Below are 27,719 nucleotides of genomic sequence, written 5' to 3' on the forward strand. Positions count from 1 at the left end.
GACTATAACTTTGAAAAAAAACTTTAATCATCAAAATGGTAAAAAAATCACATGCGAATCGTGCTGATAATAATGGTGAGCTTGAAGAAGATGAATCAGATCGCCTTATACCTCGCTTGATATTTAAGACTGGATCTCACCAGGTATTCTTGTCGCGGAAATTATTGCCTTTCTTATGCTACATAATGATTTTGGAAAATTTAGTGAGGGGATTTCATTTTTTTATCATTGAAGATAAATTTTCTAAAATTAAATACCCTTTTGGAAGGTTTATTGATACGTTTAAGATAATTTTATTAATTCCAAGCAGAAATTCTCCTTTGAAGGAGCTTCTGGTTAGAAGCGCCACCTCTAAGACCACCACCTGACTGAGATCGCTTCCCTAGGTCCCAGGCAAGGCCACCAGCATGCGAGAAGCCTAGCGCTAGGAAGGTGCTGCACTGAGGCTTGCAAAGAGCAGCTCACAATCACAGGAAGATTTAGTATCTTTAAGATGCAGGAAGTAGGTTATGTAACATGAGAAAGAGTAGATTTTGTAAGGATATAGTTACATAAAATATATAGAGTGAGATGTAATTTTTTTAGGAATTTTTATCAAGGGCTTCATGAGAAAGGGAAAGATGAATTAGTTTATTATTTCAGAGCATTATACTTCACAGCTGAGAAACTGAATCATATAAAACATTTCTATCTGTTTTTTTTGTTTTTATAATTTATATTCTCTTTTCAAGCCATTTAAATAAAATTGTTCGAGGAGGAAAATATTGGAAATATATTAAATATTTTATTAAAAATATGTACAAAATTCACACTCTTTCAAAAAAGCATTACCCTTAGACTGTGGGAACGTTTTCATATGTTTTGTGCGCTGACGGTGGACTGATTTTGACCATTGTTTGACAACCTACGGCAGTTTCCCAAAATTTTTATTTTTACCCGGATAGAGGCCATGAAGTGCACTTTCCTTCACTCTAGGGATCAGGGGCGCAGCTAGGAATTAAGGCTGGGGGGGTTTAGGCGCAACTAATACTGGGGTGTAAGGTGGTATGGAATACCCACCAGGATAAGCGGTGGGTGCGAGATTAATAAATTGCAGAATTTTAAGATAAATGTTTCAAAATTATGAGTTTTACGGCTTTCTGAGGGATATTTTATTAATCCTTACACTATTTTATTAGTAATATCAATCAAATTAAGTAAAATTGATTAAACTCAAAAATTTCTCTGAGCTCTGGGGGGGGTTAAAACCCCCCCCTCGCTGCGCCACTGGCAGGGATTGCTACTGCAGCTTAATTAACTCTCCCCGGCCATCCCAGAAAAACAAATCATATAAAACGTTCCCACAGTCTATGGGTTAATTGACACAGGTAAATGCATGAGAACCATCTGTTTCTTCATAGCACCAAGAAATCATCTCCCCACAATGAGCTATTGCACTGAATTCTTCTTAACATTTTGAGCCAAAGTTATTATACTCCACATGGTTTTTCATTATTAATTCAGCATGCCAATACTTTTTGAAATTCAGTCTTCCTGCAAGTAAAATACTGCAAAGTAAGACTAACATATTGAAAAATGATGAAATATATAAAAAAAATTCAAGCATTCCACAGGAAATTAAATATATCAACATCTAACCATTTTTAGAGCCTCCATACTAGGAGAGTAATGTTAATCATGGGAATACCTCTTCTTGAGCAAATGCATTTTTATTTCAAGGGTTGTAAGGAAAAAGACATTAATTCATTAATAGTACACTGCCAAGTGAACTATCTTTGAACTGAAACTAATAAACCAACAAAATCCAAGCATCAAGCGCATATGTTACAGCATATGAAGGAATTCAATGTATGAAGCAGTTAATAATGACCGTGGAATAAAATATTTTTGTGGCATTTACATAAGGAGGGGGCAATGTCTGGAAAAGTTTTTATTTTTTATCCGTTTGGTCTCACAGGAATTTCCACTTCCACTCCAAGAGAGCTCAAGGCCAATTTTTGAAATTTCAGTTTTTGTTTATTTTTTGCAAAGTAATTTATTGACATTATACGATACTGAGATTCTGACTTATTCTTCAGAACATATACGGCTGTGTAAATGAAAACAATTTTTTACTACAGTGATATGATTTTTACATTTATGACAAACACTTTTACTCTGGGGTCGATATTTTAGCTCCTTGAGCATCTAAGGGCAAAGGTGGCTCTCCAATAAAAGATTTAATTTCACCAACTTAAAAAAGTGTAAAAAATGATCGATTAATATTAAAATCACTTGTCTTTACATATCAGCACAATCATCATACTCTTGCATATCAGACCTTAAGGCCATTTTACACGGGGTATGGAATTTCGCAGGTAGGCGAGCTGCATTAATCTCTAAAATGGCGTGGAATTGCATGAATGAAATTAGAACAGGGGCAATTTTGCCGTCTCGCATCCACGCATTCTTGCATGTGTTCTAGCAATTCACAGCTTTACACGATGCAATTTTGATTGCACCTTCGCACGTACGTCAGATTGTGCAATTCCGTGTACCGTGTAAAATGGCCTTTAGACACACTCTTGCTGAGAGGTGTTGCATATCACCAAGGGACCCAAGAAAATAATTAACTACCCCTCCCAAAAAAAATGACTTTCATCCAAACCTACTCAAGGGGACAACATACAATGGAAAAAAGGAGACACTGGTAGAACCCAGGAGGTAGACTTTCTAGGATATATGGAATAGAAAAGGCTCAAAATTGGAAGTAGGGAGGACCAGACAACAGATATAGTTTTCGCAAATGGCTTTCCTTTCTTCTTCATGATCCCTTAAGAAATAGATTGAAGGGGAATCTTAACTTATCCATAGTATTTCAACATGTACGCATATATTGATTACTCAGAACCTCTGGTATAAATATGGGGGGGATAACAATAGATCCCCCCCAAAGCCTCAGAGAAATAAAAAAAAATTGTTTAAAGCGACTTATTGCCTAGTTTTGATGTACAATAACTGCATCTGCTTAATGTTAAATTTTAAATGCCAAAATGGTGTTAAAAGTATTTCCATGCATGACATTCTTCAAAAATTTTCCTGGACCCGGTCACATGATGGTATATGCTAGCAAGGGATGAGGGGGGTTGCCCCCCCTTACCCCTTTATCCCCACCCAAAACATATTCCTAGTCATGCCACTGCTCATAACCACTCAAAACTGATATAATGATCTAATTCTATTCGCTTTGAATATGAAAACAGCAAAATAGTGTTAATACTGAATAGTTTCACTTACCGTAGACTGATATGATGAACTTTCATTTGATTTTTCTTTGTAAAAGTTATCCGTATCCTCAAGGCTATCTGGAAGTTGCTTGCCTTTAGTCTCTGGTAAGAAGAATATGAGAAATGTTCCTACAATATAGGTAGCTCCAATAGTCAAAGGTGGGAGATAATCACCATAATATCCCTGTGAGTGAATTAAAACAAAAATATTAGGGCACCCTAATAAAATCTTTACCAGTAAATAAGGGTCCATAAGTATAATTTTAAAGAGTTGACTATCTGTCATACCAATGTTGCCAAAAATGGAGCAGCCATGGACCCTATACGTCCAAACATTGATGCTACACCCATTGTAGAGTTGCGTATCACAGTAGGAAATAATTCACCAGAGTAGAGGTATAAGGCTGGAAATGCAACTGATATCCCCATGGTCCCAACTACTACCAAAAGTACTCGAGGCCAATCGCCAACATACTCTCCTAAAAAACAGAAAGATTGATAGAAAAACAATTTACATAATCACAAATCATTGCTTCCCAAGCAGCAATCAATATCCCTGCAACATCCAGACAACATTGTTGGTGTTAACATAAGACATCTGAGCAATATCCATGTTAATCCAATTAATGCTTCATGGATATGCGTCAACTATCCAAAGGACCTGCCAAACAATGTTGCAGCAATGTACAACATTGGACATCAAGGTCCACATATTACAACATTGCTAATACAGGTATCTACACCACATCTAATGAGTAGACATAATGTTGTGGATGTTACAATTAGGATGGCTTTGTAACGTTGCCAAAATATCTTTTGTATAACAATGTGTTTTGGATACATCAACCTAATTTAGATATCCAATCGATAACGTTTGCTGCTTGGGTTAGCAGCAAACGCTATCAACAGCCAATTGGTTGTTGTTAGCATTTGCTGTTTGAATTTAAATGGCTGGCACTAATAGGCTTAGACTCAAAATGCGAGTGTGCAAGGACTTAAGCTTTTAGGGCTCAAAAATTAAGTAAAGTGAGATGTAAGTGAGCAATGTAAGTGAGATTTTAGGGTGGTCATACTCATAGCCTCACCCTTTATGCAGGGGTGAAATTGTTCAACTGCCTCCCACATAAATTAAGGGAAACAAGACCCTTTTCACTGTTCAAATCCCAACTGTATAAATACATCCTCAGTAATTCCTTCTATTCTGTGGATGAATTTATTTCGTTGAAGTGGAATACCTGACTGGTACTTTGTATATACATATGACCTATGTATATTTTATTTTCCTGTATCTTGACTTGTTCTATACATGTAACCACATGTACTGGAGCTAATAAATAAATAAATAAATGACAAATCATAACCCTTTCAAGATGGTTGAGTTCTCTCCTTAGCATGACTGCTGGACTGAGCCCCAAGAGACTCTTTGGTTACCTCTGTAATGAGCATTTTGCGGGATATTCGTTAAGGAGGGTCTTACAGATGATCTCACACTCCCAGCAGCAACTTTTTTCAACCCTTGCTAGCGGGGACTTCACATTATTTCGGACTCCGAGGGTAGTTTGGCTCCCTCCTTTCTGGGTTTATGACCCTACCAGCGGCATTGGTTCGCGGTAAATCATGATTTGTTTCTATGCATTAGCTGTATGGATAATTGTTACTTGAACATAAAGTTGCAGAGTTCGAATTGAATTCCTCATTTTTTTCTTAGAATTTTCAAATTTTGAAAGAAGCTATGCTATCAATATTAATGAATTTAATGCAGCAACAATTTTCCTGTTAAATATTTACATATACTGAAATAGAAATATAAATTAATATTTATGGTACAATTTGTTTAAAAATTATAAACGCTGCTCAAATGACAAAGAATTCAATCCTTAGTTTAAATTTTTGAGAAAGGAACATGTATTTATTTTGCAAACTGACTGAATGAACATTGTATGACCGCGGTCCTTTGCCACAAAGAGGGATAATATGAGACGAGGGGTCTGGGTACCTGCTCCCAGATTTCGAGGGTAAGGCCTAAGTCCCGCTTCTTTGAGACCCAAAACTAGGTCTTCATATACCCGCGACCGTCTGAAAAGGGGTAAAAAAATGGATATTTTCATCATTCATTCGTCTGTGAAGGAAAATCACCAAAGAAAATTTTCGGCTTTCATCTCCAGGGTCAAGAAACCTACTACCACATATTTTAGTCATTAGAATTGAAAGGGTTAAGCATGCACCACCCATACATTTGGAGTCTTATCAGAAGCCAAGCCTTCAAAACCCTTCAAAGCAAGTTGCTGGGTGGAAATTTAGACCAAATGTCACTTCTTCCTCTGTTCTCTATGGATACATGAATTGGACAAGTTGGAATGAAAGCAAATTCAATAATCACTTTTGCAGTCCACGGGGTGGACTTACATATATTAATAGGATCTTTCCAAACAGCAAAAAAAAAAAAAAAAATTAACTGCAACTCATTACGGATTCAAAGGGAGTATTTCTGTTGGGGCTTTAAATTAAAAGTATTGCTTACCAATTGGAAATGCTAAAATGAGAATTGTTGCTATCCCTGTGATCATTTGGGACACAATAATGGTTTTTCTTCTTCCGTATCGCTCCACAATGTACACACAAGCTAAAGTGCCAGGAACTGATGACAGAGCTGCAACAAAAACAATAATTTACCATGCATTATGAATTATTGTCACCAAGAGGAGATACCCCTTTTAAGCTTAGATTGTAGTTAAGAAGCATTGGCGGATCTAGGAGGAGGGGCACGGGGGCACATGCCCCCCAGACCCTTAAAAAATATGCAAGATCTTTCATACGGTCCCATTATATCATTGCGTTCATTTTGCATTACGAGGTATCCTTGTGCCCCCCGCAGAAAAAAATCCTGGATACGGCCTTGCTTTTGCCCCCCAGAAATAAATCCTGGATCCGCTCCCGTTAAGAAGTGTTTTATCAAAATCTTGGATTTTTTCATCGGCTATGGGATAGCATGACTGTAAGGAATCCATCTCTGGATTGCTACTGATCATACTGATGTTACTCACAAGTCATGACCACCGTTGTGAAGAGATTCCCTCCAACATAAGCCAAATACTGAGACAATCCAAAGAATGCTAATCCCCCGATGAACCAGTCACAGAATATGCAAAGAGTAATGGTCCTCATGTGAGGTCGTTTCATTAAGTCCAAAATCCTGTTTTTTTGACCAACATTCTGAAATGGAAAAAATTTCAACAAATTACTTTATGCAAAATCATATAAACTGGTTAGAAGATACATATGTGTTTATCCACTGGTGTAACTATGGTGGGGGAAGAGGGGATAGATCCCCCCCCCAAAGCCTCAGAGAAATTTAAAAAAAATATTTAAAACTATATCTACTAATTTTGACGTATAAAAACATCATCTGCTTTAAGTTAAAGATCACTCATTAAATCATGGCAGTGAGACGAGTCACTGATACCAACCGGTGACCTACCCCTGGACCTCCCCCCCCCCATCCCTGGGGGAGTCGTCGTCCCCAGACCCCACTATCCCTATAGTAACGCCATTGCGTTTATCCATGGATGAAACTCTATGAAAAATCTTTTCTTGACTGGGAAATGAACTTGGATATCCTAGTTGCCAACCGCACATACATATACACATTTATTTACCTTTCAAAGCAGTTTTTTTGTGTAGGGTCAATAAATAAATGTTTTAAACAATATTTTTCCTTTGTATTCATCCACGTTAACTCAAGGTTAGGCCCAGCCATTTTATAATCTGGCCCAACCTTGGCCCACACATGTAACACATGCTGGAGCCGCTGCTGCACCTATGCCAGTCTGCTATGGACCGTCACCCTGACTGCTGGTCCTAAAAGCATCCTACCATCATAAGCTTACAAGTTATCATTACTCTAGCATCTAACACAGACATCAGAAACTTTCAAAGACCTATTAGTGTGGTAGCAGTTAAGAACTATGATAGCTTGTCACTGCACTGCAGTGACAAGCTATCATGATTGCTCAAAAAGTAATGAACTAATCAGAAAACAACAAAAAACAGGAGTTTTAGTCAAGAAAAATGTATGAGATTCAGCTACTACCGCATGTAGGCAAACCAGCATCGTCAATTGGGAAATATTTAAATCTAGACTCAGAAGTTAATGAAAATTCAGTTAGTTATTATAATTTATCTTCTTACCTGATTTCCTGTCTCTCGCACTTTTTCTTCAATTCGTAAATCATGTAATGCATCCACTGGCCTCCCATTTTTCTTCGCAGCATTTTTAATGATTTCAAGAGCTTCCTTTCGGCGTCCAACTGAAAGAAGCCATCTTGGAGATTCTGGAATCACCCTAAAAATACAAACAAACGAAACATTAAACCTGTAGTTCTGCCATAAATCAGGATCTGGTGGCAAAATATGATCATATTTGCATAATTAAGCTTTTGGCTCTTAAAGTGAATGATAATTGCTTGAATGGATGCTCTATATATTGAATGTCATTAGGTAAAATAGGTACTCATCGATCTATTGAAAATTTTCTTTGAAAACAGTAATTTACCAATAAATAGCCTCAGAAAATTTAACTGAAATATTTGATATTTGGGCTATAATATCCCAGATGAAAATTTACTGACAGCAAATACTTGCAATGGTAAAAAAAAGTTTACAGAAAACTCTGGGAAGAAAATGAAACAACTTAAATGGCCAAATCATAACTCAATTGAAATAAGATATTACAATTAAGATACCTAATCTGATGAAAACAATCATCTGAGGACAAGTGGACAGGAAGATTGATCGGTATAGCAATGAATAAGATACATAAATAGGCGATTAAAGATGAAAAAAGGCATTATTTAATTATTAATGATTAGATGAGAGGATAGTAGATAGGAGAGCTGAATTAAACCAATCTAAGGATTTTTGACTGAAGCTGACAGTGACCTTAAATGCTATAAGGGGGGTACATATATGCCTTTACACTTACCACCAGAATAAAATGAAAAAGGCTGATAACATCCCAAGAGTGAGTTGTAGATGCCTCCAATGCCTCAAGTAATATGCAAGACCGGACATTGTGCACTGTCCTATGCCAAATGGAATTTGATATAGAATAGGGATTGCTGTCCGCCACCATCCTCCAACAATCTCCATGCCTGAAACATTAAGAAAGTAAATGAAAAATTGGAATGGAATTTGTTCACATTTTATATACATAATAGTATCAAAAAATTGAGACAAAGTCACAGCACTTGACAGTATAGACAGCAAGAATCGCTAGCAAGCAAAAAAGTTATAGTAATTTTTGCACAAAGAGGAGGGGAATAGTGGCTTAACTTACGTCAATAATTCACTTATTTCTACATATCTTCAGGAACTTACAAATGACAAAGCTGGTCAGCATGGTACCCCCGGTTGCTAATGCAAGCAAAAATCGGAGAATGACAAAAGCTTCAAACCATGGCACTAATGCAGAAGCAACAGCAGTGATAGCCTGCAGAGTCAGGGCTGCAATCAATGGCACTTTTCTGCCATACCTTGCAATCAAAAATTGATTGAAATGATTAAATTTTTTGAGAAATCTTATCACTTGCACAGTACATAAAGAAAAAGACATCCCACATTACCTGTCTGCCCATATTCCAAATAGAACATTGCCAATCAATATCCCAAACATGAAGGTCATCTGTACAATGTTAGAGAGCTGTGTTCTTTGGCACACTAAGTCCCACTGCATAATAAATTAGAACAAGATTAAAATACAAATACTATGCAAATGAGTGAGGTCTAATCTGTATTGGAATGGAAAAACAAATTTCAAATATGTACATGTTTCCAGAAATAATCCCGGAATGATGAAAATAAAAACTTAGAGGCTTAGCAAACACTTGCATTAAAAGTATGACAAAATAATAATATTTGAATTCACTCTCCCTTAAATACCTACCTCAGTATATATACATAAACATGTAGTTGAATTTTTCTCTTAAATTAGAATTACTATATGTGACCACCAGTGATGTCTGGACTCCAAATATAAAAACAATTTATACTTTGCTTCATCATAGAAGAACATAAAATATTGAAAAATCATGGATTTACAAAATATTTTGCTGGAAAATGGATTTTTTTCTATTATGAAAAGCATTAAAATTAGTTTAAAATCCTCTACTCAATACCCTGTTGCTAAAAAATTTCCCCCCTCCCCAAACAAAATTCCTGGCTACATCACTGGTGGCCGCAATCTATAAAGCAAATGCCATCGCATAATATCAAACACTCAATCCCCCAAACCACTACTTTTAAATTATTTTCACCATTTTTGTGAACTTCCACCCTCATTTTTGTATAATTTCTTGTAAATCACACAGGAGAATATCCTCCTTTCATTAATTAATGTGAAACTTAATTCATCTCTTCACTGCATTTTCTCTTTTTAAAAATATGTATATGTACCTATTCAAATTTTCTGATGGTTTTCATCAATTTTAGAGAGTAAAATACACCTACATTCACCGACTAATGCCCTCATAAACCTTGTCTTGAATGTAAATTAAATATAGCATACCTAGTAATTCGCTACAGTATAACAATTATTGTATGCTTAATGCATAGAAATTTTCTCACTTCAGAAATGATCGTTTCCTCAAATAAGCTGCGGTCATATTCCCAAGACATGCAAGGGATCACCGTTGTAGATTTAGATACTTGAGACGTTTGATTCCATCCAGAGTCGAAAAATCCAGTGTAATTTAAATTGTAGATGTGACAGCTGTCATAAACCATAGTATCACCCTGAGGAGGAAGAAAAAGACAGATGAAACACTGCAGTGCAATAGTCACTGATGGGCAATGGCATAGCCAGGGGGAGGCTCTGAGGGGCACCTCCCCCAAAATATAAAAACACAATTATTTTCCTTCATAAAAGAAAACGAAAGATTGAAAAATCATGAATTTACCAAATATTTCTTTAACAAATGAAGTTTATTCAGATTATGAAAAGTGTTAAAAGTAGTTTAAAACCCTCTACTTTAGGGGCGGTCATCAAACAACTTTTTTCGAAAGTCAAAGTTCGACATATTACAAAATGTAGCCCGACGTACCAAATGAACAGAGAAAAAATTTTGTTCATGTAGGTTGACATCCTACGGTTGCACCAGGGCAGTTTATGTTAAGCTTAGGCAGCCCGCAACACATTCCCTCTTTTTACGCTATTTCGGCGATTAATGTCGTGATTTTAATGATTTTTTCAGCCGATTCTGCACCAGTCATGTACGAAATAGTCGAGGTAAGCAACATAGGTCGAATAATAACGTTTATTATACAATCACTGGTATTAAAATGCAAAGAAACGTAAAAAACTTTGAAATTTTCTTAATTAATGGTATATATTTTAATTTGGTGTAGGGGAGGGTGGGGCACAGTGAAACATGGGGCAGGGTGAAACAATTCAAATTTCCCTCCTCCTGACAATTCTATGAATTAGTGCTCTCTGTGTTATATTAAGGAACTAACACCACAACAGCTGCTGCAGTCTCATGGCTTGTGCTCTTCTAGTCTCCTGTTGATGGATCAAAACCTATTTTAAGGTGAGAAAAGTAAATAATTCCAAAGAATTATTTCACACTGACAAACTTTTCCTTTTCATGGGAAATCTTAACTTATCATTGTATTTACTGTTACCATTTCTTAAGTTTTGGAGACCACCAAACATATTTCTATATCTTCATTTGTTTTCATGCAGTAAGTTTATTTATTCAAGATGGCCTGGTGGGGCACACTGAAACAAGATAAATGGGGCACAGTGAAACATGTTTCACTGTGCCCCATGTCTCATTTAGGAAGAACTATTTGACTTGAAATATGCAGTGTGGATTACTATAGTAATTATTATTGTTATTCTGATGGAATTTCATTATTTTCAGAATAAAGATTCCAAAAATGAGGAATAGAATAAGAAAGAGCCATATTGGATCCTTCACAGATGGTGAAATGCGCGCTGCAGTTCATCTTGTTCTGCATGAAAACTATTCAATCAGGAAAGCAGCCAAAGAATGTAATGTCAATTATGTAACACTCAGTCGGTATGTTTATTTGTTTTTTGCATGTGAACATCTTGTAACATTGAAAGTTTTCTGAAAATTTTTTTAAATTTCAAATAAACAGTAAACGTAAACTGACATTCAAATTTTCCAAATAATAATTTTGAAAAGATTCTTTTCAGGTATGTGAGTAAGCAAAAAAAGGCTAGTGATGAAGGGACTGGTGAACATGTTCGCATGACACCAAAATATCAATCCAGATTGATTTTTACAGCTGAACAAGAAAAGTGCTTGGCTGACTATTTGATAACATGCTCAAAACTCTGTTATGGTCAGTCGACTCGTAACACTCGAGAGCTAGCTTATGAAATGGCAGTGGTGAACTCTATACAAGTGCCAAAAAACTGGCATGATGACTCTGCTGCAGGTTTAGACTGGCTACGATTGTTCTTGAAGCGAAATCCAAATTTAAGCATTCGGCAGCCTGAAAACTGTTCTCTTTCTCGTTGCACATCATTTAATGCACACACAGTGAAAACATTTTTTGACAATCTTGGTGCAGCCTTAAGACGTTCAGAATGTTTTGGTGATGGTTCCAGAATATGGAATCTAGATGAAACTGGTACCTCAACAGTCGTAAATAAGTCTGCCAAGGTGATTGCAGAAAAGGGATCCAAAGGGGTAAATAATGTAACAGCAGGTGAAAGGGGAACTCTAGTTACTACATGCTGTTTTGTGAGTGCATCCGGAAACACCATACCCCCTGCATTTGTTTTCCCAAGGGTCAAGTTCAGTGATCATATGTTGATCAATGCCCCTCCTGGCTCTCTTGGACTGACATCGAAAAGTGGTTGGATGACAGCAGAAATATTTCCTGAAGTTATTAAGCACTTCATCAAACATACAAAAACAAGTAAAGAAGACCCTACACTGCTAATAATGGATAATCACCAAAGCCATATTAGTATACAAGTAATAGATTTGGCAAAAGAGTATGGCATAATGATTGTGACTCTTCCACCTCATTGCAGTGCCAAATTACAGCCCTTGGATGTTTCCTGTTATGCTCCATTTAAGACCTATTATGCCGCAGCAGTTGATTCCTGGAACAAAAGCAATCCAGGTAAAGCTCTTTCCATCTACCATATTGCAGGATGCGTCAATTTTGCCCATCAAAAGGCTATGACTCCAGCTACTATTATTAATGGATTCAAAAAAACTGGAATATATCCATATAATAGGCACATTTTCACCGAGGCAGATTTCTTGAGTAGTTCTGTAACAGACCAGCCTTCTCCTGAAACTGAAGAGTGTGACTTATTGAGCCAAGAATTAAGAGCAACTGCAAGTACTTCCAGTTTAAACAATGGTCAAGGTGAAGATAAAAGAACTTTTCAAAGTCCTGCTCAGTTCAAGGGCTATCCTAAAGCCGCTCCAAGGAAAAATTCAACCAGGAAAAGAGAACCAGGCAAAAGTATGATCATAACAGACACACCAGAAAAAATCCGTATGATGGAAAAGAAAAATACAGCTATAGGAAAAAAAACTTCTGAGGCAACTAAATCATGCAGAAGTTTATTTAATGCCAATGTTGCCATTGATAACTGTGAGGGGCCCCATCAAAATTCAGACACCACGTCAGAGGGAGGACTTTCAAACCCCTTGGAAGGTAATGAGGATATTTTAGAAGGTTTTGGAAATAAAGTAGGTACAGTAAAAGTTGGTGATTATGTTTTGATTGAGTTTTCATCGAAGAAAAAATTCTACTATGTAGGTAGAATAATTAAAGAAGCAAGAAAACACAATGGCGCTGAAGTTACATATTTACGAAAAAGTTCCAAAGTGCCAAATTCATTTTTTTTCCCACATATTGAAGATATAGCATCTGTCAGCATGAAAGACATTAAATTAGTTTTACCACCTCCTTCTTATCGCAAAGGAACTGCAAGAATGAAAAGGTTTATTTCATTTAAAATTTCATTTGCCAATTTAGATGTTCGTTAAGCTTCTAATTATCACTGACTAAGGTGCAGTTTGTTTCATGTTTTTTAATCCATTACTGTATTCATGCATTGTGAGTTTCATTCTAGTGAAAATATTGCCAAAGGTAAAAATAAATGGTATTATAAAATCTGAAAAAATGTGTTTCACTGTGCCCCATAAGTAAAAAAGGCCCTGTTTCACTGTGCCCCACACATGGGGCACAGTGAAACAATTGACATATCACTACAAAAATTGATGTAAATCCATTGCTTTTTTAAATAATTCCATTTTTTAAAGTAGGAATAGTGAAGAAAATGACAAGCACCATTTATATATTTTCATTGTTATTTTATTTTCAAAAGCAATGTTTTTATAGGCAAAATAATAATTTTTGTTTCACTGTGCCCCACCCTCCCCTACTCGTATGGGCATGATCGCACTAATCTGACCCTACCGTTTATATACAACAATATTTTTCCCCTCTCCCATCCTAGAGTAAGGATCTCCTCATCTCCCTATGGCCCTCGCCTATGAACTGATATAAATACACTGGTCAGGGATGTGAAAAGCCCTGATGCCTTCATCTGGCGAATAGGTCTTTCTTGCCTGCAATATCCTTTGGAAAGCTACTCTTCGCGCTTCGACCCTTTCATCATTCACCAATGAGGATGTTTTCGGGATGAGCGAAGAACGCTTTGCTCTGGATGAATTTCTCAAGAACTCTACTTTTTACGGAATTGTCTTATTCTCTTAAGCATTTCCCAGATATGTTCTGCTTCTGTAATCTTCCAATTTTTCTTTATTGTGAACCCCATAGGAATATAGAGTTTCATCATAGTCTCGGTTATTGAATTCAAAGCCACTGTTGGTCGTCTTGTTTCTATGTAAACGCGGATCATTCTGTTGGCCGTCATTCCCCATCTGCTGTTATTCATTTCCCCATAATCGCGATCAGCCAGCTCTTGTGGGATGTATCCCCTGGAAATACCACGAGCCATGTCCAGCGAATAATTTTGGTAATTGCTGATGAAAGATGAATTTAGTTCAGTATCAGGTAGACCAAGATCAATCGTCTGAAATTTCATTAGAGGTAGCTGCGCACAGGTCTTTAGTTGGCGACCAACTGACCCAATATAGATATTTGGTCCCGTCGTTGGCCGATCAAATTTCTCCATTATAAGTCGAAGAGGAAGTTCATCTGAATGCAGAAGGCACTTAAATCTATAAGGCACGCCCGAGACGCACGTCGATAAAACATATAGCGCCTCCCTTCCAGCCGGTCGCGGAGTTCGAATGTGATCCATCACAACCGATGCACCGTGTGGAAGACGTGTCAATTATAGCAGCTTCAACTAATTCGAGGATAGAGTTTCCGAGCCATTCTGTTTCTCCTGTTTCAGTTTATGCATGTCCCAAATGAACCCCGCCGGGTTCTGCAAGGATGACTACATGCTCTTCGGTTATGTCGTGATGCTCACTTCATTGTTGCTGCACAATTCCCTGATTTTCGTCTTCTCTTTTCTTCCCTCGAAGAACAATGCTATCCTCGGTTGGTCTCTAAGCTTTTCCATATCCTCTGAAGTCGCAAGCTCTCTGTATTTCTTCCTTTGTCGCGCAATTTTCTTCCGGTCGACAATCATCGATGCATTTTCAGGTGTGACCTGGCCGACGTCTTCAAACGCTCCAGTCACGAGAGTTGCTGCAAACCGCTGGCTACGTTGTGCCTTTTCACCGATTGGCAGGTCACAGGCAGCTTCAGGATGTTGCGCGCCGAGCTATTATAGGATGGGCGGGAGGATGGTTGCCATTCGTCGCCGAGCACGGGTGGCGAGTCATTTTGATCTTTAGAGCCCTAAGACTTGAACTTAGAACCAATTTTCTGGGCAAATGATGCCCTATTTTCAAATGATTCGTCCGTTTTTATCATTTTTTTTCTTTGGCAGCCTTCTTCCTATGTTTTTTGTGGTTTTCCAATCAATGGTCCCAATCACTAGTTCTCCGGTTGATCTTTGGTCTAAAAGGAATGATATTTCTTCATTTTTAATTTACGTCTTCGGCTTACAAATACACTAGGCCAATTTTGGAAGACACATTGAGGAAAATAAAACAATATTTTAACATCTTCCTTAAATTAATAAAGTCTCGATGGGCAACAGAGGAATTTTTCTTCTTTGTGCTCTTCATAATTTTTTTACATTTCGTGTTGTATCTCTAAACTGCCATGAGGATGCCGCGGTTCGACATTAAAGGTCCAGACGCGTCGTTCTACACTTGGTCCACTCTGTCGGCGACAACATGGGCAATCTCCTGGACCGATTGATCAAATTCTCATCTTTCTTGCATCTTTTCCATCTTCACCCATTAGTAATACTTCATAATATCTTCATATGTGGGAAGATATCTCCCAAACATCTGTCGAGGAGCGCCAAAGAGATGACTCTCAACTGAAGAGCGTGTCAATACATTCATTGTTTATTTTAGTTGCTTCTCCATTAAAAAAAATCACTTCGGCACGAAATCCTTGCCTCACAAAACCTTGCGAAAGGCCATCCACATGTACAAGACAATTCATCAATAGCGTACAGGGAATATGTATATAGTAAAGGAGAATAGAGGGGAAATGGAGAAAAAGGAGAGGTTACCGGAAAATGTTACTTTGTTTTAATTTGTATTTACATAGCCTTCAGCAGCTCACTTCCTTCCAATCTGTTTAATTACCATTTATCTCCACCAATTTTGGATACAAAAAAGATTGCATCTTAACTGGTACGTCATAAGACTTGAAGGGTGGATAGTAATGGGAGAAGCTCGAGTTGGAGCGCCCTCCACGTGGCGAGTTCTGGGTCTCCCTGAGAGCCAGAGTAGCACCTGTTCTCATGGTGGGTGAAGAACTGCAAAATTTGGAACACGGAGTCATTTTCGTAGACGATGTAGCCTGAGCAGTGCGTTGACATTAGTTCATAGGCGGGCCGTAGGGAGATGAGGAGATCCTTACTCTAGGATGGGAGAGGGGAAAAATGTTGTTGTATATAAACGGTAGGGTCAGATTAGTGCGATCATGCCCATACGAGTACACCAAATTAAAATATATACCATTAATTAAGAAAATTTCAAAGTTTTTTATGTTTCTTTGCATTTTAATACCGGTGATTGTATAATAAACGTTATTATTCGACCTATGTTGCTTACCTCGACTATTTCGTACATGACTGGTGCAGAATCGGCTGAAAAAATCATTAAAATCACGACATTAATCGCCGAAATAGCGTAAAAAGAGGGAATGTGTTGCGGGTTGCCTACGCTTAACATAAACTGCCCTGGTGCAACCGTAGGATGTCAACCTACATGAACAAAATTTTTTCTCCGTTCATTTGGTACGTCGGGCTACATTTTGTAATATGTCGAACTTTGACTTTCGAAAAAAGTTGTTTGATGACCGCCCCTACTCTACTTGGTACCCTGTTTTTCAAAAATTTTCCCCTCCGGGTTTTGGACTTTCCCTCCACCCATACAAAATTCCTGGCTACGCCACTGCTGATGGGTGACAATTGCATCCAACTCAATTTTCAAAAAAATTATTGAATCAATTTGATTCCAAAAACCTTGAACCCATAAGTGCCTGGTGCTCTGTTTTTATCAACCTAGGCCATATTCTTTATCTGTGGTTTTATGATACATATTCATATAGGTTAGGTAGCATATGGAAACTGACATTCAATGTAGTATTATGGCATATGCATTTCTAGCCCCACAGTTCCAAAGCTTCAGCCAAACTTACAACACAATGATTTTTGATGAAGCCTAACAGTAGGAGAAATGAGCAGAATAATGCGGAATAAACCTTGCTAACAAGGTGAGAAACTTAAACAATAGATGATTCAATTAGTGATTGAATGAATGATCAATTGATTATTTGTCTCCATCTACATCTAGTGGATCTGAACTGGGATCCCCAAAATCTGCACGGTGTTCTATGACCACTTTCAGTAGATTTCTCTTTCAATACATAATTCAATTTTCTGTCAATTATAAGATTATTTAACATTAGCATTTGGTTTAATACCATTGAAATAGGTACAAAATTTAAAAATTGTAATTTTTACATCCTCTATAACTGATAAAGTGCGACTACTACAGAACAAATGATGAGGAGCTTCCTGGCAGAAAATTTAATTCAGTATAATTTTGTATTCTGTTCCAGTAATGCTCAAAATATGTAAAAATGAGACTTCCAGGATAAACCCCTGACTCTATCTCATCCCACAGGGCTAAGAAGTTATAGGGGCTGAGGGTTGCAAGGCTCGCCTAGGCCTACTGCAGTGGAAAAATTGTGACAATATGATCTTTTCACCATAAAAATTGTTCAATGACTGGGGTATCAGGAATGGAGATTAAAATGAGCATGACATATCTACCATGGAAGGGGAGGGAAACTTCAAGCCATCATTAGGCACTTAGACAGGGGGCGTGACCTTAAGGGCTTCAAGCCCCCTGAAACTTTTTCCCTTGGCGGCAACTGCTCACAATACATCCTCTAAGGTGACTGCTAGCCCAGACTTTCTCTCAACAACTGAAGGTTGTGGACAGATAACAGGGTCTCAGACTTTAAATTTGTTTGTAAAACACCCATGGTGGCAAGACCAGACTGACCATAGTCGCTCATGTAAAAAACAAAGACGACTTTTGATTTCACCACTTTGCAAAAGAAATTTAGAGTTTAATTCATCATGTTCAGATATGTGGGACTTGACAACAAATTACCAGCATGGAAATTCTGGACACCACCCATGCCCTCCCCAAAGCAAATTTCGGGCTCCTGCCCATCATATGGTGAAGCTTGCATGTGAAGAATGTGGTGAAGACAGTATAAGGTACCATGAGGAAAATCTGGAGTTCGATTTTCCTAAGAGAAGAAGTTCATTCTATGAGAGTATAAACTCTAGATCTGAGCAATAAAACTCCTATCTAACCATTGTATGACGCCTATTTGGTAGCCTGGTGGATAAAACACTTGCCTACTGATTGAGAAGTCCCAAGTTCAAATCCCGGGCGGATCCTTTGAACACCCCAAATCAAAATCCTTGAAATGGGGCCCAGGGAAAGGAGCTGTCCTCCATACCCTGAATTTGAGGTATTAACATACCTGCGGCTTAGTCCAGATGAGCTCTACCTTCAACTATCCCATTCACCCTTCAGGTTGAATTACTGTGAGTGTGACGCACTGACTCGTTCACTTATACGAATAGGGTAGTTTCCTTCATCAAAGAAAACGAAAAGCATTGATTGCGATTCGTTGCCCACCATTAGTGTATTCAAAATATACAAATTATTTCGTTTTAGAAATAGCGGTTTAGACGAATGGCAATGGTCCATTTTTATCCTCATTTGAAAAGGGCCAGATTGGCGCCCATGCGATGCCACTCCACGTGACGTCACAGGGACCTAGTTTCTATACAAGAAGATAGGAGTTATACATCGTCTGAGGTTACCAATGCATGCATGAGGCGTAGAGCTCAGGGAAACATGTCTTAATAATCACTTATTAAAACTGGCTAAGGTCGGAAAGTTTTCTTCATTTGATAAGGTATTAATAATCCTTATTTAAGACAAGCGCTACCAGCCAGCAGGGTACTCAGCTACCCGCTAGTAGCCTGCGTCGTATCAGCGCTAAGCCTCGCCTCAAGGTCACCTCACAGGGGGGCAGCGGGAACCAGAAATAAGTCTCTTGGAGAGATTTCCCGGCATTCATGCTTACGCATCGCGTTTACGCGCGCTTGAAAATTTTCACTTTTCATTTAATCGCGAAAAATAGATATCGTCATTTAAAAATCTAAATGCGTGAAATACGTACTCCAGGAGTAATAATCTTTCGATTTAGGCAATAAAAAAATAATATGAAACCACCCTATTATCGATTGATTCCAGGACAGTGAAAAGAGATGAAAATTTTTCCGAAGATGGCCTACAGAAAATGATCAGAGAAAAATTTCAGAAAACGTATTATTTTCTTACTTCCCCTGAAAAAATTCGAAAAGCAATTTTTGGATACAGCCATTGACCGGCTCTGGCTCCTGCACTAGCTTAAGTATCGGAAATATAATAAATTATATGAATACAAAAATATGAAAAAACATGAATGTGCAATAATGCTCCTGCTATAACCACCTTGAGCTGAAGATTTGAAACGGCTTTTTTCCCAGAGACTTCAACAGGTGACAACGGCTCTTCTGAAGGTATGCAACCCGATTCTCACATATGTTAAAGAATGCAACCCCTCTAAATGAGGTTCTCAATTGAAATTTATAAGGATTAAGGCCACCTGGATTGTATTGCCATAAAGATTATTCGAAACCAGAAGTTCTCTAAACTAGAATCTCCGACACCCATCGGCGAAGTCCTTTTCCCTTCTTAAGGCGGCGAAGTTGCCCACGAAAATACTAAGATACAGAATTAAACTAAATTAAGCCCGCCAAGGGATCGTCAATGCGGATTTGGATACTTGAGAAATTGGATTCCGCCCAGAGTCTACCAATGCATTGTAATTTAAATCGCATATGTGATAGCAGTCGTAAACCATAGCATCACCCTGTGCGAACTTTTCTCTGAACAGAAAAATTGGGTACCATACTCTCGTTGAATGAACTTTATTTTTCAGGAAAATTGAATTATAAGATTCCCTGATGGTACATCGCAGCGTCATAACATGATGGCCAGGAGCCAGAAATTTGCTTCGGGGAGGGCTTGGGCGGTGTACGGAATTTGGTGGTAATTTGTAATTGGCTATAATTTGTTGCCAAGTACCACGCATCGGAACCAGTGGCGTGGCGATGGGGAAGGGTCCGGACAACTACTTCTCTTCATAAAAGAAAACAAAATAATTTAAAATCATTAAATTCCAAAAGATTTCTTTGAAAAATGAAATTATTCGATTTCGCTCTTGCAATTAGTTTAAAATCCTCTCCTTAGTACCCTGTTTTTCAAAATTTTCTTCCCCCGATTTTGGTCCCCCAACGAACAAAATTCCTGGTTACTCCACTGATCAGAACGCGATAAATTTTGCCATAAATTTCTTTTGCAGAGTGGTGAAATTGAAAGTCATAATTTTGTACCATACCATTTCATAAACATACCTTTTGAACGTAGGGTTCACTGATATTCCTCCAAAATTCAAGCGATATATTAGAGCCAGGTGGTCTCGCGCATGTTGGAGATGAAGGGAAGGGAGGAGCCAGAAAAACGATTCCCAGTTGAAACCACGCAACCGGGATCTTCACGAGGGATAGAAGCACCGTGACCAGTGGCGCAGCGAGGGGGGAGGTTTGGGGGATAAACACCCCTCCCCCCAGAGCTCAGAGAAATTTTTAAGTTAAGTCCATTTTACTTAATTGCATTACTATTGGCTATATAATAGTGAAAGGATTTGTAAAATATCTCTCAGAAAGCCGTAAAACTCACTATTTATCCTAAAATTTTTCTGGGGTGGGCCCCCGCACCTCCCGATAACCCTGGCGAGTATGCCATACCCCCAGACACCCCAGTATTAGTAGCGCCTAAAACCCACCCCCCTAGCCTTAATTCCTAGCTGCGCCCCTGACCGTGACCACCGCCTACCAACGCCCGAAGTCGCCAACCGTCGACAAGATAGCGTCCGTCTCTCCGCCGCCATCAGCCTCAACAATTTTCCCCAATAATATTAAAGAACCTATAGTCTGTATGCCATAGGGTGGCGCACGGGCCCGCCAGCTACCTGAGTCGGTCCGCGCCGGGGTGAGGAAAGGACCGGCCATAAAAACTCTAAGGGACCGGCTCAGGTAGCTGGAGGGCCCGTGTGGGTCCGCGAGCGCCAGGGGATAGGGGGGAAGGACCGACCATAAAACTGTATGGGACCGACTCAGGTAGCTGGCGCATGGATCCGCCACCTACCTGAGTCAGTCCGCCAGCGCCAGGGGGAGAAAAGAAACATCCTTAAAAACTATTGGACCGACTCAGGTAGCCGGCGGGCCCGTGCGCCACCCGACGGTATACAGACTATAATATAACTCCGGCACCCAACGGCGAAGTGCCATTTCCTGCGTTGGGGATCCCAGGATACGGAATTAAAATAAGTAATTCCGTTAAGGGATCATCGGCGTGAATTTGGATACTTGAGAAGTTTGATTCCATTCAGAGTCCACCAATGCCGTGTAATTTATATCGTAGACGTGGCAGCAGTCGTTAACCATAGCACTACACTGGGCGAAGTTATTCTTTAAACATAAAGGTGGGTAGGTACTTACCTTTTGAACGTAAGGCTCGCTGATATTCCGCCATAATTCAAGCGATATGTTGGAACCAGGTGGTCTCGCGCATGTTGGAGGTGAAGGGAAGGGAGGAGCCAGGAAAACGATTCCCAGTTGAAACCACGCTACCGGGATCTTCACGAGGGATAGAAGCACCGTGACCACCGCCTGCCAACGGCCGAAGTCGCCGACCGTCGACAAGATAGCGTCCGTCTCTCCGCCGCCGCCAGTCGACGCTGAAGAGGAGAGCCTGGGTCTCTCGAGGCAGAAGTCGCGTTTTTCGATGTCTGCACTGTCCCCCTTCATGGCCGAACTGCACTGGAAATGAGGAACCATTCTTCAGAGGTGACACCAGCCCTCAATCAACGACCATCACCTTATCCTCAGTGAAGAGCCTAATCACAGAAATAGCCTTCACCTCAAACTGTCTCTATAGTTACCTCACAAAAAAACCTCTCGCCAAGTTCGAAACTATATGGTGTTCACTAAAATTGATCACTTATGCTCACAGAGTAACGCGAAATCAATAAGATGTTAAGTCTCCAGTCCCTTCACGAGCATCAAACATAGAAATAACATCAGCACTTTCTCTTTCTCTGGAATCAATGTAACTTGGTTGCCGAAGTTTAACATGTATTCTTGAAGACTTATGAATTGTACAGAAGCTTTCAGCCTCTATTCACTGATAAAATATCTCAAGGTAAGAAATCACTTCTAAAGTGTCTAGAAAACTTGCAAAAAAATACCAAGAGAGAGTATTATCATTTTCCTTACGAAATTATAGGAGGGTTACGTTAGGAAAAAGACGATATATACGAAAACTTCGCAGAAACATCAAAACTAATTGATCATAAAACGGAAAAATAATTTCTGAAGCTTTTTTCCCGTGTCAAGATCTTTTCAGACGTATCATTTACTCTAAATCCTCCACTAGGTAAAAGAACTCGAGATACGTCAGGGATAACAAAGAAAATATAAAATATGCGAATCTTGAACTACCAAGTGGCAGATTTGAAATTGAGAGGGCAGTAGCGAGAAAGAACACGTCCCGACGCTCGAAGAACAATCCACTGCCGCACAACGCGGACGACTGCGCTAAACAAACGATATCTGATAACTAGCCTTTCTGCCAGAAGCGTTTATAGCCATCCCCTCCGCAAAACAATGACCTTTTTGGTTTATCAGAAAGAAGCAGCCAAATTGGAAATGGTCGAGTTCACAGCTAACTCACGTATGGCAAACTTAAAGTCCTACTTTGAACGAACGAAGGACTGCTAGATAACTGAAAGTGTTTTAATTCCAATTTCAACATCATATAGTTTTTTTACATAATCTAATACATTTAAAAGTGACAACCAATCAAATTCAATCGTATTCTCTGTAACCTGGTTACGCTAATATTCTTATGGCTTGCATTAATTCTTATCTTCTACTGTTGCCAAAATTCCTCATTTCTCAAAGAATCTATTGTTTAAATTTGCTTATTCATTCGGCTCTTAAGTCATTTGAAATGCGAAAGTAGCCTAAAAGGTTTAAATATATGACCTTCCGTTATCTCCATCGAAAAACACTTTAGCTCACCAGCTGGGGGGCTATGGCATAATGTCTACCCAAAAAAGGCAAACGATGTTATCTAAGGCTTCAAATGAGGCAATAAAAACTAAAAATCTAAGTCAGTCAAAGCATGCGTAAAGACATCTACAGTTCAAGGGTTGCAACAGCATACATTTTGAAGTTATTCTCGACATGGCATTGGCAATCCTTTTCAAGTGTGAACAGGGTACACTACAAATATTTAATTGTCCTTCGTGTTATGATGCAAGGCAAGTGGAAGAGGATAAAACTGAAATATACTTTTCTAATTAATAAATCTCTCGGAACGAGATTCTTGCTATGAAATATTTTGCCCCTACAACGCTCGCGTCTGTCGTGAAGCGTCTATGAAAGGTGCGATAAAATAGACTCAGGTTACTTCAACCAAATTTTTCGCTATTATAAAGTTCTACGTTTTAATTGGCTGCTTTATTTACAACACACTTACAATCAGTGTAAAAGATAGTATAAAATATAAATACAATAAAGGCGTCAGAAGATAAAAGAGAACCTGATGCTTTTTAGAAAAGGTTATTTTAATTTTTTTTATTTCAGTGGAGTTTTGATGAACAAATTCACTAAATAGATGATGGAACCATAATACATTATTAAATTTTACAAGCTGTGCAATTCTCGATTTTCATAGTATTTTTCTTTCGAAATTTTTTTTTAATTAACTTTTGTAGTTTTATGAGCCAGAATAGTGTAAAATTCCATGTCCGGGAATGCAGTTTCCTAAAATTTTCCGGGGGAGGACCCCAGATTGCCAAATGAAGGCCTCATCACGAGACCCAAGGGAGGGCCCCCAATCACCCTAGACCGTCTCTATCCAAGTGTTCTCTTCAGCAAATGGTTTGCGGTTATTCGCCGCAAGGAAAATAATTTCGGTAGGAAGGGGGAGAAGCTTCCAATGCCCTCCCTTCGTGCCTGCATGACATAGGGGAATACGACGATAATTCATGGAAACAGGGGCGGTCTGGCCAGGTCGGCTGGTCGGCGATCGCCGAGGTCCTCGAGCTTAAGGGGCCCACTCAACGCTCGCGTTTATCGAGATGCAAATATCAAAGGTGTAATAAAAAAGACTGAGATTACCTGAACCAAATTTTTGCTAGTATAAAATTCCACGTTGCCAGTTGTTGCTTTTTTTACAACATACTCAATGTAAAAAGATTATATAAAAACTAATTAAAATAAAGGTGTCTGAAGATGAAAGAGAACATTACATATTTATGAAAGGATTATTCGAAAGCGTTATTTTTGAGGTTTATATAGATTTCAGTATAGTTTCAAAGAACAAATTCACTAAATATATAATTGAACCATAATACAGTTCAAATATTTATTAGCTGTGAAATTCTCATTTTTCATAATATTATTTTTTTACGATATTGCGAACTTCAATAACTTTTATGTAGTTTTAAAGAGCCGGAATGGCGTCAAAGTCTGTTTCCGGGTGTGCGATTTCCTAAAACATTTCGTGGGAGGACCCCCGAATCCCCTGTGAAGTAGTTCTCCATCATGAGGTCCCCAGCCGAGGGCCCCCAATCACCCCAGACCATTCCTGCATGGGAAACAGCCGCCGGCTTTCGTTGCATATTGACCGAGTTAATTCCTACGGACGCCACTACGATATTTACTGCTTCTGTGATAAGGCTCCCCATTCCTTCCGCGTACATAAACACGAGCTGCAGGTTGAGCAAGGGCATTGAACTCAGTCACTAACGCGGGGTAACGTTCTTGCGCGAACATACTGTTGCTTCATGAGCAAAGTGCTGATTCATTCCATTCGACAGTGCGATTAGGAATTGGTTATATAAGCTGCACAATAAATTAAGTTTCCTTCTATTCTCGTTCTCCGTAGACTTGTTTACTCGGTACATTAGTTTGCTCAAGGTAAATGTATTAACGAGAGAATGAACGCCAAAATGCACCATGTAACTACCCAGCTTGTGCGAACGCATCAACAGAAAATAGAACCTGTTCTAATTTCATTCATTCATTCGTACATATTCCGTTCCGGCCCAACAAAATCGTTCATGCAATCAGACATTAACTCGCACGTTTAAATACTCGTGTAAACAGGCCTGGAGATACCATCCATTGGATAAAATACAAGAGTTGAGAAACAAAACAAAAAAATTGAAACAAGCATAGGTATAACGCCTCATACGCCAAATGGTGTAATAATAATTGAATAGCGGCGTTAAGTTCAGCAGCAAATTTAATCATACCAATTTTTGGATTCTATTAAAATATTAAAAGTTTTTTCTATGCAAGAGGAAAGTTGTTTTATGAACAATAATGCCAGGAAGCATGAGAGTTAAAACTTAAATATTATTACACTACTGCATTAACACCATGAGACCTCGAGTTAGATTTTCCATTTCTACTTTTATCGTTTATGACTGCTTTTCAATATTTATCATATCACCATGTTGTGAAACTGTGATGAAATAAAGCCATTAAAAAACTAAAAAATCTTAACAAAGTCACGGAATTATATTAGGACATTAAAAGCGTTGACATTTGAAGCATAAGGAACATACAGAAGGTGAGACACATCAGGACAATGCAGGCGGTTGAGTTCCTGATTCACAAAAACGCGCAAAGCGGAGAGTCATTAAACGTCCCATTTGACAAACAAAGGACTACGAATTACGGGTTAATATGAATGTATGAACCCGTGCAGAGACGAATGTACCCCTGAAATGTAAGCCACAGTAGAGATTTGAGGCAGAACCTTGGCAATCCTGAACTACATCCAGCCTTAGCACCCTACCTGATTCAATATATCGGCTAGACTCATATCATCGGGTCAATTAGCCTAATTCTCCGTCTTTTGCCTCTCATACAAAATTCACATTATACCCCGCTAGCCGCCTCAATAGGTCTGTGATGGGAAGTGTTAAGGCGTATATGCAAATAATGGAGGTGCGTTAGTAAAGTGACTTGATAATGGCCTAGCACTTATTTAAGGCCTTAATTTCTGCAGGGAAATTGTAGTTTCTCTACTTTAACGCTCGGAAAATCATTTATCTTATTTATGGTGTTTGTCGGACGTGGAAATAAACATCGCATGGTTATTCACCACACAGTTCCCAACGTCCAATGGTTACAGTTCTTGCATTCCTCTTGCCCTTTTTTCCTCTTCAACGCTTACAAAATTTCAACTTTCTATCCCCCTGGCCAAATATTTCGATAGACTCATAACTACCGCACGACCCTGGTACTGGTTAGTTATATTCACCTCTCTTTGAAGTACTATTTGTAGAAAACGAATCGTAACAAGAGTAGAAAACATAGGTAACAAGAGGAGATTCCTTCATGCGTAACTTCGAGGAAAATTTTAACGATTAACTGATAACAGCGGCGAAGAGAGGGGGGGGGGAGGGTTTTGGGGGACAAACCCCCCCCCCCCCAGAGCTCAGAGAAATATTTAAGTTTAAAATTTTACTTAATTGTATTATGATAACTTATAGATTATTGTTAGGATTAATCAAATATCCCTCAGAAAGCCGTAAAACTCGCCATTTTGAACCATTAAACTTAAATATTTTCTGGAGGAGGGTCCCCGCGAATCCCGCTTACCCTGGTGACTATGCAATACCCCCACACTCCAAAGTATTAGTTGCGCCTAAAAACCCCCCTAGACTTAATTCTTAGCTGCGCCCCTGACTGATAATACTATCTACATTCCACACTTCTTTATTTCAAACACCCTTTTGGCATTTATAATGCGTAAGTTTAAAAGGTACCGTCATATTTTTAAGGTAAGAGTTAACCGTCAAGAAATAGGACAAATCGAGAGGGAGTGAAGCATGGGTGTACCCAGCGAGGGGCAGCTGCCCCCTTAGAAGCAAAGATCAGAAAGTCTTTAAGCAAAATCAGTATTGAATTGAAACGAAAGTATTCAACAAATTTTCCTTAAACCCATGAAAAATGATATGTGTTATTACAAGATATGTAACTAAAATAAAACTATTTTTTCAAGGAAATAATTTCATAAACTAATAAAGCGCTTTTATAATTTTCTTAGAATATTGGTTTCATTCACCTTTTCCATGCTAAAATGTCACAACTTGGCTAGCCCCCGCTTAGACCATGGCTTGTCCCCCCTTTGACCATGGCTTGCCCCCCCACTTATGACTCTGGGTACACCCTTTGAGTGAAGCGTTCCCTTAAAGGTCCCTTGTCCGTATATCTATTTTCACACAGATTTTTCACTTACAATACCAGTATTATTTAAGTATTCTACCGATTAAGGTAGGTTTCCATGGAATACCTAAGAACCATTCTGGTAGCCTCGCCTTCCTTCATGTACTTCCTACTTCAATTTACAATAAGGCCTACTCCCTTCCATTTTATCTTAAAATATTATTCTCTTCCTTCCTCTCCCTTGTTTACCTAACATTCGACCCTCTAGCACTGTTTTTCAATATCCCCTCCCCACTAAGCACTCCCTCCATCTAAAATTCTGTCCCCTCCGTATTTCATCTAAAAGCTGCCTCTCCTCAACCACCATGTCCAGCACTTCGTCCTTCCTCCTCCTCTCCGTCCACCTC

General features: G+C 38.8%; 2 protein-coding genes across 4 annotated transcripts; one reads left to right on the top strand and one right to left on the bottom strand.

Annotated features, from left to right (window-relative positions):
• Positions 1–1,215: 1,215 nt before the first annotated feature.
• LOC124165686 (organic cation transporter protein-like) lies at positions 1,216–22,635 on the bottom strand. Of its 2 annotated transcripts, XM_046543171.1 has the most exons (11): positions 21,562–22,635; positions 9,888–10,055; positions 8,888–8,991; positions 8,643–8,797; positions 8,248–8,416; positions 7,455–7,608; positions 6,311–6,479; positions 5,788–5,916; positions 3,555–3,745; positions 3,277–3,450; positions 1,216–1,533 (listed from the first exon to the last, which is right to left on the bottom strand). In XM_046543171.1, the coding sequence occupies exons 1-11, from the start codon at positions 21,898–21,900 to the stop codon at positions 1,525–1,527; spliced, it is 1,761 nt and encodes a 586-aa protein (XP_046399127.1). In that variant the 5' UTR covers positions 21,901–22,635; the 3' UTR covers positions 1,216–1,524. The 2 variants fall into 2 exon arrangements, with proteins under 2 accessions (XP_046399127.1, XP_046399126.1); XM_046543170.1 differs by lacking the exon at positions 1,216–1,533 and having other exon boundaries at positions 2,973–3,450.
• On the top strand, positions 10,672–13,425 carry LOC124165685. 2 transcript variants are annotated; one of them, XM_046543167.1, is made up of 3 exons: positions 10,672–10,849; positions 11,186–11,344; positions 11,485–13,425. In XM_046543167.1, the coding sequence occupies exons 2-3, from the start codon at positions 11,202–11,204 to the stop codon at positions 13,304–13,306; spliced, it is 1,965 nt and encodes a 654-aa protein (XP_046399123.1). In that variant the 5' UTR covers positions 10,672–10,849; positions 11,186–11,201; the 3' UTR covers positions 13,307–13,425. The 2 variants fall into 2 exon arrangements, with proteins under 2 accessions (XP_046399123.1, XP_046399124.1); XM_046543168.1 differs by lacking the exon at positions 10,672–10,849 and having other exon boundaries at positions 11,254–11,344; positions 11,474–13,425.
• Positions 22,636–27,719: the final 5,084 nt, after the last annotated feature.

Source organism: Ischnura elegans, chromosome 9, assembly GCF_921293095.1.
Source record: "Ischnura elegans chromosome 9, ioIscEleg1.1, whole genome shotgun sequence".
NCBI lineage: Eukaryota > Metazoa > Arthropoda > Insecta > Odonata > Coenagrionidae > Ischnura > Ischnura elegans.

Bases quoted from the DNA above. Each gene is read 5' to 3' on its own strand.
- LOC124165685 (XM_046543167.1), top strand. From the start codon at position 11,202: ATGAGGAATAGAATAAGAAAGAGCCATATTGGATCCTTCACAGATGGT. The intron at 11,345-11,484 runs GTATGTTTATTT...GATTCTTTTCAG, and splicing joins AATTATGTAACACTCAGTCG to GTATGTGAGTAAGCAAAAAA.
- LOC124165686 (XM_046543170.1), bottom strand. From the start codon at position 21,900: ATGGTTCCTCATTTCCAGTGCAGTTCGGCCATGAAGGGGGACAGTGCA. The intron at 8,417-8,642 runs GTAAGTTCCTGA...TTAATGTTTCAG, and splicing joins GCTGACCAGCTTTGTCATTT to GCATGGAGATTGTTGGAGGA. The intron at 5,917-6,310 runs GTGAGTAACATC...TTTTTGTTGCAG, and splicing joins CACAACGGTGGTCATGACTT to CTCTGTCATCAGTTCCTGGC.